This window comes from Panthera onca, chromosome A2 (genome assembly GCF_046562875.1).
Source record: "Panthera onca isolate mPanOnc1 chromosome A2, mPanOnc1 haplotype 2, whole genome shotgun sequence".
Classification (NCBI taxonomy): Eukaryota; Metazoa; Chordata; class Mammalia; order Carnivora; family Felidae; genus Panthera; species Panthera onca.
In genome coordinates, this window is record NC_138340.1 from 146001099 (window position 1) to 146013176 (window position 12078).

Consider the following 12078-nt stretch of genomic DNA (forward strand, 5'->3'; position numbering starts at 1 on the left):
ACAGGACTTGTAAAATTATGAGTAGTTATTGCTTTTGACAATTTCAAAAATATATATACATATTACAAAAATGCCCTTCAAAAAAGGTCATTTATATATTAAATGGCTTTTCCCATTTCTTCAAGGAACTCTTCACCAAAACTGCAAATGAGAGGGGCACCTGGCTGGCTCAATCAGTAGTGCATGCAAATCTTGGTATCAGGGTTGTGATGTTGGGTGTAGAGTCCCATGTTGGTATATTTAAAAAAAAAAAGAATCTCAAAAAAAAAAAAGACAAAAAAACCCTGCAAATGCTAAATGTCAATCTGATAGAAAAAAAAGTTTTAATTTTGGCTTGTTTTATATGAGGCTAACCAGCATCTTTTTGTGATTGTTAGCCATAGGCACAAAGCTTTTTTGGGTAAGTTTTTCATGTCTATGACCATTTTCTATATATTTTCTTTCTAATGAATTTATATATGCTCTTTACATATGATGGATATTAGCTTGGACTTGCTATATCTGTTGCAACTATAAAATTTTGTTTCAGTTTGTCATTTAGTTGTAGCTTTAAACTTTATTTATGGTTTATTTGCTGAACAGAACACTTAAATTGTTGTGCAGTTAATTCTGTCTAGATTTTGTCCCCCTTTTGGAAGTAAACCAGTCATCTCATTCCAGGAACTGCACAAATATCTGGCATTGACTGGATAATGTATTTGGATCAATCTGCTGCTGCTTTATGGGCATGATTCCAAATGGACTCTATTTGAGCCACTTGCTTATTTCCTTTAAGTTATAGGATAGTTTTTAAGCATTTGATTGTTTTAGAATGTATCAAGTAGATTAATCAATCATTTAAAAAGTTAATAATTTCAAAGTTTTTCCCTTGGTTAAGAAAAAAAAAGTCTCAAATAAATAAAAGATGTATTAGTTTTAGTTTGAAATGTTTCTTTTCCACATTTAAGTTGCTCAATAAGATACGCACTTTAAAAATTGTATGAATTCTTCTTGGCCTCTAAGTAAGTCATTACCCCACTAAATATTTCTATCTTATTTTACTTTATTTTTTAAGTAAGCTCTATACCTAACACGTGGCTTGAACTAATAACCCAGATCAAGAGTTGCATGCTCTACAGATTGAGCCAGCCTCCTAAATACTTCTGAAAATTTTCCATTTTTATGTGGACAAAGCATACCTAGCACTCAACACAAACTTCAAGCTATCATGACAAATCATTAATGCATCAAAATGTCAATTTGGATCTAGAGAGGACAAGATAAACTTTCAATTAAAACCAAACATTCGAGGGGTGCCTGGGTGGCTCGGTCAGTTAAGCGTCTGACTTGGGCTCAGGTCATGGTCTTGCAGTTCATGGGTTCTAGCCCTGTGTCCGGCTCTATGCTGACAGTTCAGAGCCTGGAGCCTGCTTTGGATTCTGTGTCTCCCTCTCTCTCTGTTCCTCCCCAGCTCACACTTTGTCTCTCTCTCTCTCTCAAAAATAAGTAAACATTAAACAAACACTTGCTGTTGATTTAAAATATCTTTTTTTTTATAAAAAAAAATTTTTTTTAACATTTATTCATTTTTTTTTATTTTTTAACATTTATTCATTTTTGAGAGACAGAGACAGAGCGTGAGCAGGGGAGGGGCAGAGAGAGAGAGGGAGACACAGAATCCAAAGCAGGCTGCAGGCTCCGAGCTGTCAGCCCTGGGGCTCGAACCCACAAGCTTTGAGATCATGACCTGGGCCGAAGTCGGACGCTTAATCGACTGAGCCAGCCAGGCGCCCCTAAAGTATTTTTCAATTAATTCTTGGCTTCAAAATAGCCCTTCTGAAGCATTAAGTGAGGAATAATTATAAAACATTATATTTATAACATATTCCATATTTCTAATACATATTCATGCACATATTTATAATTAAATACTGCTAGAAATTTTAGGAAAAAGGTCTGTATTTACTGACATGGCAGAATGTCTAAGACAAACTGTGAGATTAAAAAGCAGAGCACAGGGGCGCCTGGGTGGCTCAGTCGGTTAAGCGTCTGACTTCGGCTCAGGTCATGATCTCTCACGGTTCCTGGGTTCGAGTCCCACATCGGGCTCTGTGCTGACAGCTCAGAGCCTGGAGCCTGCTTTGGATTCTGTGTCTCCCTCTCTCTCTCTGCCCCTCCCCTGCTCATGCTCTGTCTCTGTCTCTCAAAAATGAATAAATGTCAAAAAAAAAAAAAGATTAAAAAAAAAAGCATAGGATAATATGTTTAGGCACAATACATGTTTAAACAAAATGAAAAATAAAACCCAGATCAACTTATTCCCAGAAAGTAGTCTATAAACATACACTTTTAACTGCTAACATTGGGTACTCAGAGGCAGTGGGATTGAGAGGCTGACCAGACGGGAATTTTCAATTTCTAGTCTATACACTGCTGTAGCATTTAAGTATTCGCATATTGGGCATGTATTACTTTTGTAATTAAAAAATAAGGAAAAAAGAATATTTAGTTTAGATGCTTCACAAAAGTGAGTTTCCTATTTAATCTTTCTTACGTTAGAACATATATGACAATGGGACACATGGATGGCTCAGTCAGTTAAGCGTCAGACTTTGGCTTGGGTCATGATCTCACAGTCCGTGGGTTCGAGCCCCGCTGTCGGGCTTTGTGCTGTCATAACAGCTCGGAGCCTGGACACTGTTTCAGATGGTCTTCCTCTCTCTGCCCCTCCCCTGCTCGTTCTCTCTCTCTCTCAAAAATAAACATTAAAGAAAAAAATATATACATACATATATATATACATATATATATATATGTATGTATATATATGATAAAAGGGGATCCTGCGTAGCTGGGTCGGTTAAGCATCTGACTTCAACTCAGGTCATGATCTCATGGCTCAGGAGTTCGAGCCCTACACTGGGCTCTGTGCTGACAGCTCAGAGGCTGGAGCCTGCTTCAGATTCTGTGTCTCTTTCTCTCTGCCCACCATCCCCAAAATAAATAAATATTAAAAAAAAATTTTTATATATGCTAACTAATTTGGATGTAAATTAAAAAAAATAAAATTAAGAAGAGAACTAAAAAAAAACTTGCTAGGATTTTGATAGGAATCACATTAAAACCATACACTGATTTGGTGAAAAAAAAATTTTTTGGACTGTTTATGCCTTTTAAAAATCTTTGAATCTAATATGTTTAAGGACAAGAACTTGGCTTTCTCTAGAGCAGTACTGTCCAGTAGAAATATAATGTGATGTCAGTGAAATGCAAACCACATACATCATTTAAAATTTTTTTTTTTTTTTAAAGGAAATTTTTTTTTTTTTAATTTTTTTTTTTCAACGTTTTTTTTTTTTTTTTTTTTTTTTTATTTTTGCGACAGAGAGAGACAGAGCATGAACGGGGGAGGGGCAGAGAGAGAGGGAGACACAGAATCTGAAACAGGCTCCAGGCTCCGAGCCATCAGCCCAGAGCCCGACGCGGGGCTCGAACTCACGGACCGCGAGATCGTGACCTGGCTGAAGTCGGACTAAATATATTTTTAATTTATTTTTGTTACTTCTTAAATTTTATTTATATTTAATTTTATTTATATTTAATTTATTAAATTTATTTGTTTACATTTAATCTTATTTATATTAAAAAAAATTTTATTTTAAGTGGGTTCTATGCCCAACCTGGGACTTGAACTCACGACCCTGAGAGATTGAGTCGTGAGCTCTACTGACTGAGCTAGCCAGATGCCCCCATAATTTTAAATTTTCTAGTAGACATCTTAAAATTAAAAAAAAATTTTTTTTTTAATTTTTTTTTTTTTTTCAACGTTTTTAATTTATTTTTGGGACAGAGAGAGACAGAGCATGAACGGGGGAGGGGCAGAGAGAGAGGGAGACACAGAATCGGAAACAGGCTCCAGGCTCCGAGCCATCAGCCCAGAGCCTGACGGGGCTCGAACTCACGGACCGTGAGATTGTGACCTGGCTGAAGTCGGACGCTTAACCGACTGGGCCACCCAGGCGCCCCCTTTTTTTTTTTTTTTTTAAACATTTATTTATTTTTGAGACAGAGAGAGACAGAGCATGAGTGGGGGAGGGTCAGAGAGAGGGAGACACAGAATCTGAAACAGGCTCCAGCCCGACGCGGGGCTCGAACTCAGACCGTGAGATAACGACCCGAGCCGAAATCGGACGCTCAACCGACCGAGCCACCCAGGCGCCCCTTAAAATTTTTATAAAAAGTAAAAAGAAACAGGTTTAATTAATTTCAGTAATATGTTTCATTTAATCCAATATATCCAATGTATTAATTCAACAGGTAATCAATGCACAAAAGTATTAATGAGATCTTTTGTACCCCCCTTTTTCTTGGGTCTTCAAATTCTGGTCTATATATATACATTACACTTACAGAACATCTCAATTCAGATTAGTCCTGTTTCAAAGGCTCATTGTCACATGTGATGGATGGCTGCTCTATCAGACAATGTAGTTCTAAAACACATATAAAACAGGACGCCTAAGCTAAACTGAAAAGAGGCATGCATATCGGAACTGGAATGGACCCCAGACGTTCTCCACTCCAAGCCTTTCCCTTCACATTTTCTTAACCTCAGGTTTTGAGAGTTCTAGACCTTGCATTACGAGATTTCCCCAGCCTTAACCAGTCCTCCTGCTTCAAAATATTATTTGATACGCTAATATTTCGTATCACCAAAATGACCATATGACAATTCTGAATTTATTGAAACAGGACGTGAGCTTCATTCTAAATATTTAGAACAACAAAGTAAACAATTTCAACTGACCATTTTTCCGTCCCAGTTAATAATATTATGGAGTGGGTGCTGACTCAGTCTCTCTAGAAGTATAAACATTTTGCAGAAGGCTGTGTCTGAAATGGGATGGCTTTTGTTTTGTTCTGCTGATAAATTTTAAATTGGCAAGAGCTTGATATACATCCTCAGAGTTGCTTCTTGAGGGACACAACCGTAAAGCCAGTGAGGGAAACCAGTAGGGAAATGGAGGTTGGTGAGGAATCAATGGATTTGCCCGAGAGAATAGAACTGGTTAGTGACAGGGCTGAGCCAGTGCCAAAAGCCACATCTCTTGTTCGGGCCACAATCTTTTCAATATATGATGCTGCTTCTGCAGAATCTTAACATGGGAAGAAAAACAGTAAATGTTAAGTACTTGCATTTTTAAAGCATCAATACCTACCCAAGCATTCCTGACTCTTTGGTTTTTATGATGTAGAGAAACATTAACAATGTATGAAACATATTATTTCGGCCCTGGAACAAAGACAAAAAAAGACAGCAAGATTTAAACCAAGCCAAGCCAAAGATTATACAAACCAAACAAAAAGATAAATGCAGATCCTATCAATTCACATTCTACTAACTCAGAATTCCGTGTAATTCAGACTTTCATTTGCATGGATTTGTACAGAAACTTCAATGGCCCAAAATATTAACACTTATAAAGCTGGAATATTAAATTTGAAAAAAATGCAATTAATACTCTCTTCTAGGAAATCTGATGGAGAACACGATTTATGATTATAGTCAATATAAAATTTTTTTGTAAAGAAGCTGGTAACAACAATAACTACAAAGCTCATCAATAGAACTGAAGTCTGCAGTTAAGAGTAAGATACCTGAATAGAAATGTAAACTGGTACATAACCTTTTGTATAAAAGTAGTTTGATAATATATTTTAAAAGCTTTGAAAATATTCTGTAACCTAGAATTCCACTTTTGGACTTTAACGAAATTACCCAAAATGTAGACCGCTATATCCATAAAGATGAATATTCAGCAGTATTTCTTTTTTTAAATTTTTTTTTTCAACGTTTTTATTTATTTTGGGACAGAGAGAGACAGAGCATAAACAGGGGAGGGGCAGAGAGAGAGGGAGACACAGAATCGGAAACAGGCTCCAGGCTCCGAGCCATCAGCCCAGAGCCTGACGCGGGGCCCGAACTCACGGACCGTGAGATCGTGACCTGGCTGAAGTCGGACGCTTAACCGACTGCGCCACCCAGGTGCCCCTCAGCAGTATTTCTAAAACAAAGATTTAGAACATCCAAAATGTTCAATGGTAGGGGAACGGTTGAATAAATTATGTTACAATTTTATAATAAACTTAAAACAATTCAGAAAAAAAAATTTTTTTAATGTTTTTATTTATTTTTGACACACAGAGAGAGACACAGCATGAGTAGGGGAGGGGCAGAGAGAGAGGGAAACAGAATTTGAAGCAGGCTCCAGGCTCCGAGCTGTCAGCACAGAACCTGATGCGGGGCTTGAACTCACAGACTGTGAGATCGTGACCTGAGCCAAAGTCGAACGCTCAACCGACTGAGCCACCCAGGTGCCGCCCTCCCCCCCCCCCCCCAATTTTTTTAACACTTATTTATTTTTTGAGAGACAGAGTGTGAGCAGGGGAGGGGCAGAGAGAGAGGGAGACACAGATTCTGAAGTAGGCTCCAGGCTCCAAGCTGTCTGTACAGAGCCCGATGCAGGGCTTGAACTCACGAACCGCAAGATCATGACCTGAGCCGGAGTCGGATGCTTAACCGACTGAGCCACCCAGGCACCCCATATAATGATAACTTTTTTATAGCCATTAAAAAGTATTTCTATGAAATATTTTTATAGGATGGAAAATTATATTTAAGTTAATTAAATTAAGAAAGATTTTTTTTTCTACCATTCACTTTAAAAAAAAAATTTAAATCCAAGTTAGTTACATAGAGTGTAATAATGATTTCAGGAATAGAATTTAGTGATTCATCACTTACATATAACACCCAGTGTTCATCCCAACCAGTGTCCTCCTTAGGGCCCGTCGCCCATTTAGCCCATCCCCCTACCCAACGCCCAGCCAGCAACCCTCAGTTTGTTCTCTGTAAGAGTCTCTTACGATGTGTCTCCCTCTCTGTTTTTATCTTATTTTTGCTTCCCTTCCCCTATGTTCAACTGTTGTGTTTCTTAAATTCCACATATGAGTGAAATCATGTGATATCTTTCTCTGACTTATTTCGCTTAGCATAATACACTCTAGTTCCATCCATGTTGTTGCAAATGGCAAGATTTCATTCTTTTTGATTGCTAGGTAATATTCCATTGTATTCATATACCACATCTTCTTTATACGTTCATCTGTCAATGGACATTTGGGCTCTTTCCATACTTTGGCTATTGTTGATTGCCCTGCTATAAACATTGGGGTGCATGTGCCCCGCCAAAACAGCATTTCTGTATCCTCTGGATAAATACCTAGTAGTGCAATTACTGGGTCATAGGATAGTTCTATTTTTGATTTTTTGAGGAACCTCCATACTGTCTTCCAGAGTGGCTGCACCAGTTTGCATTCCCAGTGCAAAAGAGTTCTTTAAGGAAGTTAATTTTTAAAAGGAAATAAAACTACATAAATAATACGATTTCAACCCATAAAATAGCACAGAGAAAAGGCCAAAATGAAATTTACCAAAGGCAATACAACAAAAATGTTAACAATAGCTGCCTTTAAGTAATGGAATGAGTGATCTTTCTTTTCAGAATTTATTTATTATGAGACAAAGTGTGAGTGGGGGAGGGACAGAGAGTGAGGAGAGAGCACGGATCCCAAGCAGCCTCCGCACTGCCAATGCCGAGCCCGACGTGGGGCTCAAACCCGTGAGCTATGAGATCATGAACTGAGCCGAAGTCGCATCCTTAACCGACTGAGGCACCCAGGTGCCCCTGCTCTTTCTTCTTTATGCTTTCCCAAATTAAGCATATATTACTTTTATAGTTTAAAAAAGGGACATTTAAGAAACTCATTTTCCCTAATTTAAACAGTTTACCTGTTCCTTAGACAAGAGACTTTAATTTAAAAAATATTATCAAAGCAAGTCACCATGACCTTCCTCAATAGCCATTTCTACATTTAGAAGTAACTTTGGGGGCGCCTGGGGGGCTCCGTCGGTTAAGTGTCCGACTTTGGCTCCGCCATGATCTCACGGTTCATGAGTTCAAGCCCTGCGTCCGGCTCTGTCCTCACAGGTCAGAGCCTGGAGCCTGCTTCAGATTCTGTGTCTCCCTCTCTCTCTGCCCCCTCCAGCTCGTACTCTGTCTCTCTCTCTCAAAAATAAATAAACACTAAAATTTTTTTTAAAAAGAAGTACCTTTGGAAGATTGTACACATGACGTTGGTAGATTAGCTCATAATGAGGAGGGTTGATAGCACTCTGATAGATGCAAAAAACATTCTCATTTGTCACATCTGTAAAGGAAATATGCTACATTAAAAAACAAGCTAAACCTCTAGATATATCTCATGTGAAAATCTCAACTCATTCTGTTAGGAGGTTTATACCTGGTTTATTTGGTGTCTGAACAAAGTGCTGAGAAGTAAATGTCTTCCCGTCAGGGTACTTAGGATGGGGAGGCAATCTGGAATCAAGGTAGGTGCAAAATACATGCATGATGATCTGAAGATGAGGAAACAATTTTTTTAAATCAGCATGAAAATCTATCATAGATATAAGCCCTTTAAAAACACTGCTGTTTATGATGACTCCAATCTTTAAATGTTTCTCTAAAGAGAGAACTAGCAAAATGCTTTCAAGTAGTTATATTTATAAGATGAAATCTATAAAATGAAAAGACAAAGCAAGACATTCCAAGTCTTCTGTTAAGTGGATCATTCATACTCATATAGTTAATAACAAAAAACCAAGATAAAAATAGACATACATTCTCAATTTGAATATCATCATTTGAAGCTTTATGTTTTCCACACTGACAGTCACTATTAAAAAATAAAAAACATGATCTTGAAACTCTTAAATGTTCAAAAACTTTACACTCTTTCATAAGAGTGTAACTGATTTCATAAATCTTAATTCTAGGAATCTTTCTTAAAGCCATAATCCCCAAGAATAAACATGAACCATGATATTCCTTACAATATTAAATTTTTTTTTAATGTTTACTATTTTTTTTAATTTTTTTTAACGTTTATTTATTTTTGAGACAGAGAGAGACACAGCATGAACGGGGGAGGGGCAGAGAGAGAGGGAGACACAGAATCCGAAGCAGGCTCCAGGCTCTGAGTCATCAGCCCAGAGCCCGACGCGGGGCTCGAACTCACGGACCGCGAGATCGTGACCTGAGCCGAAGTCGGACGCTTAACCGACTGAGCCACCCAGGCGCCCCAATGTTTACTTATTTTTGAGAGAGAAAGAGAGAGACAGAGAGAGACAGAGCGTGAATGAGGGAGGGACAGCGAGAGAGGGAGACACAGAATTCGAAGCAGGCTCCAGCCTCTGAGCTGTCAGCACAGAGCCCGATGTGAGGCTCGAACTCACAAACCATGAAATCATGACCTGAAGACGGATGCTTAACCGACTGAGCCACCATGACGCCCCAGTTACAATATTATTTAAAACAGAAAAACAAAAGTTCCTCCCCTACCACATTTCTCAAACTTTTAGGTCCAACATAGGAAAAGTTAATGGACACTGGGTAATAATGAAAAAATACTTAAACACAACAAAAGTGAAAAAAAAAAAGGATACAAAATTTTATGTATGGGATAATAACAACTATGATAAAAACATTAAAAAATAGCACAATCTTGGGGCACCTGGGTGACTCAGTCAGTTGAGCATATGACTCTTGATTTTGGCTCAGGTCATGATCTTAGGGTTGTGAGATCAAGCCCTGCGTTAGGCTCCGTACTGAGCGTGGAGCCTGCTTAAAAGATTTTCTCTCTCCAGGGGGTGCCTGGGTGGCTCATCGGTTAAGCCTCCAACTTTGGCTCAGGTCATGATCTCACTGCTCATGGGTTTGAACCCTGCGTCGGGCTCTGTGCTGACAGCTCAGAGCCTGGAGCCTGTTTCAGATTCTGTGTCTCCCTCTTTCTGTCCTGCCCCCACTTACACTCTGTGTGTCTCTCTCTCACAAATAAACATTAAAAAAAATTAAAAAAACAACAACAACAACCACCAAAAAACCCCACCAAACTATTAAGTGGTTTGAGATAGATGGCAGTGGTTAAGATAGATGCTGGTACAATTTTAAACTTTTATTTCTTAGTTTCTAAGTTCTTTTTAATATTTATTTTTATAATGGAAAATAAAAGCACATAAATCCAATTAACATGGGAAAATGGTAAACTGAGAAAACAGAAGTAGTGACTTACAGCTGAGTCAGTGGGCAGGTCTGTATCCCACTTCCGTCCTTTGAAGTCTCCACCTCTATTCCACCTAAATGAACTCATACAGCCTCCCTGAGAAAGTTCTGAAGCAACAAAGATGAAATTTAAGAAGCCAAAAATATGCAAAAAAAAAAAAAAAAAAAAAAAGAAGAAGAAGAACAAGAAAAGGCTAAGGGGTTACAATAAGGGAAGCATAACACCTTCAAAACCTGATGAAAACACCCTAACATAAACACAAGATATAAAATAGTAACTCACACATCACCATGAAAAAAAAAAACCAGACAATTCCAAAACACAGAATAAAACTACCATTCGGGATTCTTAAAAAAGTCTATGTCATGTGGGGAGAAAAGGGGGACAGAACTGTTCTAGAGAAAGAGACCAAAGAAAGATAAAACACCATAAGGTAATGTGTGAAACCAGACTCTACTCTGGTTAGGAAAAAAAAAGAGTAACATTCTTTGGACAACTGGGAAACTTGAATATGAATTATATATTAGATGATTTTAGAAATATTGGTAATTTTAAAGGTCTGTTAAATGTACTAGGTTTATGTAGGAGAATGTTCTCATTTTTAGGAATTATCATACTAACAAGTAATGATGTCTGTAATGAATTTCAAATGGTAGAGTAAAAAAAAAAGTGTGTGTGTATATATGTAGACAAAGAATCAACTATAGTAAAATGTTGCTGTTTAATCTAGAAGGCCTCTACCTGTTCATTGCACTTTTTTAAGTACAATTTTTTTAAGCTTTTTTGTATATTTGATCTAGTATATAACAATACTTTATATGTACTTTGTATATATGTGTGCACACACATTTCTTTCTGGATATACAAACACCTTGCTATATGTCAGGCAATCTTGCCAAAATATTGCAACCTGAATTTACACGAAATACAGAGGACAGAGGATCGTGTAAAACCAAACCCCATGGGCATGCATTCAGTAAAATCCACAACGTGGACAACTCTACAGGACAAACAATCCAGTTTTTTCAACAAATAAGTTGTAAATGAAAAAAAGGATGGACAGGAAACCTATAGCTTAAAAGGAACTAAAATGCTGTACCAACTAGTCACAATATATGATAATATCTGAATCCCAATTCAAGCAATACCAAACAAAGTAATTACACATTTTATGAGATGGATGGATGGATGGAAATCCGTACATACATAGGCTATATATTTCATGATATAAAGAAATTGTTTTAAAAATAATAGGTGTGGGGGTGCCTGGGTGGCTCAGTCGGTTAAATGTCCAACTTCAACTCAGGTCACGATCTCACGGTCCGTGAGTTCGAGCCCCGCGTCAGGCTCTGGGCTGATGGCTCATAGCCTGGAGCCTGCTTCCGATTCTGTGTGTCTCCCTCTCTCTCTGCCCCTCCCCCGTTCATGCTCTGTCTCTCTCTGTCTCAAAAATAAATAAACGTTAAAAAAAATTTTTTTTTAAATAATAGGTGTGATAATTGTACTGAGGTTATGTTTTTAAAAGGCCTTATCTTTGAGACACATACAAAGCTGTTTACAGATGAAGTGACAACAGCACATAGAACTATATATAACACAGGAGGGGAGCCGGTAGATGGGGATATAGATAGGGCCAGGGGTGCCGAGAGGCTAAAGGCTGCCAGGCCCAGGGGCTGTGTACAGGAGGCTTGAGCACACTGTTGTGTTTAGTGTTAGGAATATCTGAATTCTCCTGATAATAAAAAGTTTTTTTAAAAGTCATGAAAAATGCTTATTTCTGAACCCCAGTCCAAACCTGGGGGAGAGAGGGTACCATAATGTTTTCAAGTTAAGATTTATGATAAATCTGAAGAGTGAAATACTATTTCTAAAGCTTTTTTTACTGATGAGAAATTTTTACAGTTTATCCAAATA

The 12078-nt window shown here is 37.9% G+C and overlaps 1 protein-coding gene across 5 annotated transcripts in view; it reads right to left on the minus strand.

Moving 5' to 3' along the window:
• TMEM209 (transmembrane protein 209) overlaps positions 1-12078 on the minus strand; it is a 37604-nt gene that overhangs the window by 1974 nt on the left and 23552 nt on the right. For 4 of the 5 annotated variants that reach the window (XM_078439427.2, XM_078439421.2, XM_078439414.2 and 1 more), the window contains exons 11-14: positions 10174-10271; positions 8344-8458; positions 8153-8250; positions 5199-5272 (exon numbers count right to left, since the gene is read on the minus strand). In XM_078439427.2, coding sequence (XP_078295553.1) covers positions 5199-5272; positions 8153-8250; positions 8344-8458; positions 10174-10271 — 385 coding nt within the window. Of the gene's footprint in view, positions 1-5198; positions 5273-8152; positions 8251-8343; positions 8459-10173; positions 10272-12078 lie in introns of those variants that run through there. The other variant, XR_013552721.2, reaches the window with a different exon arrangement.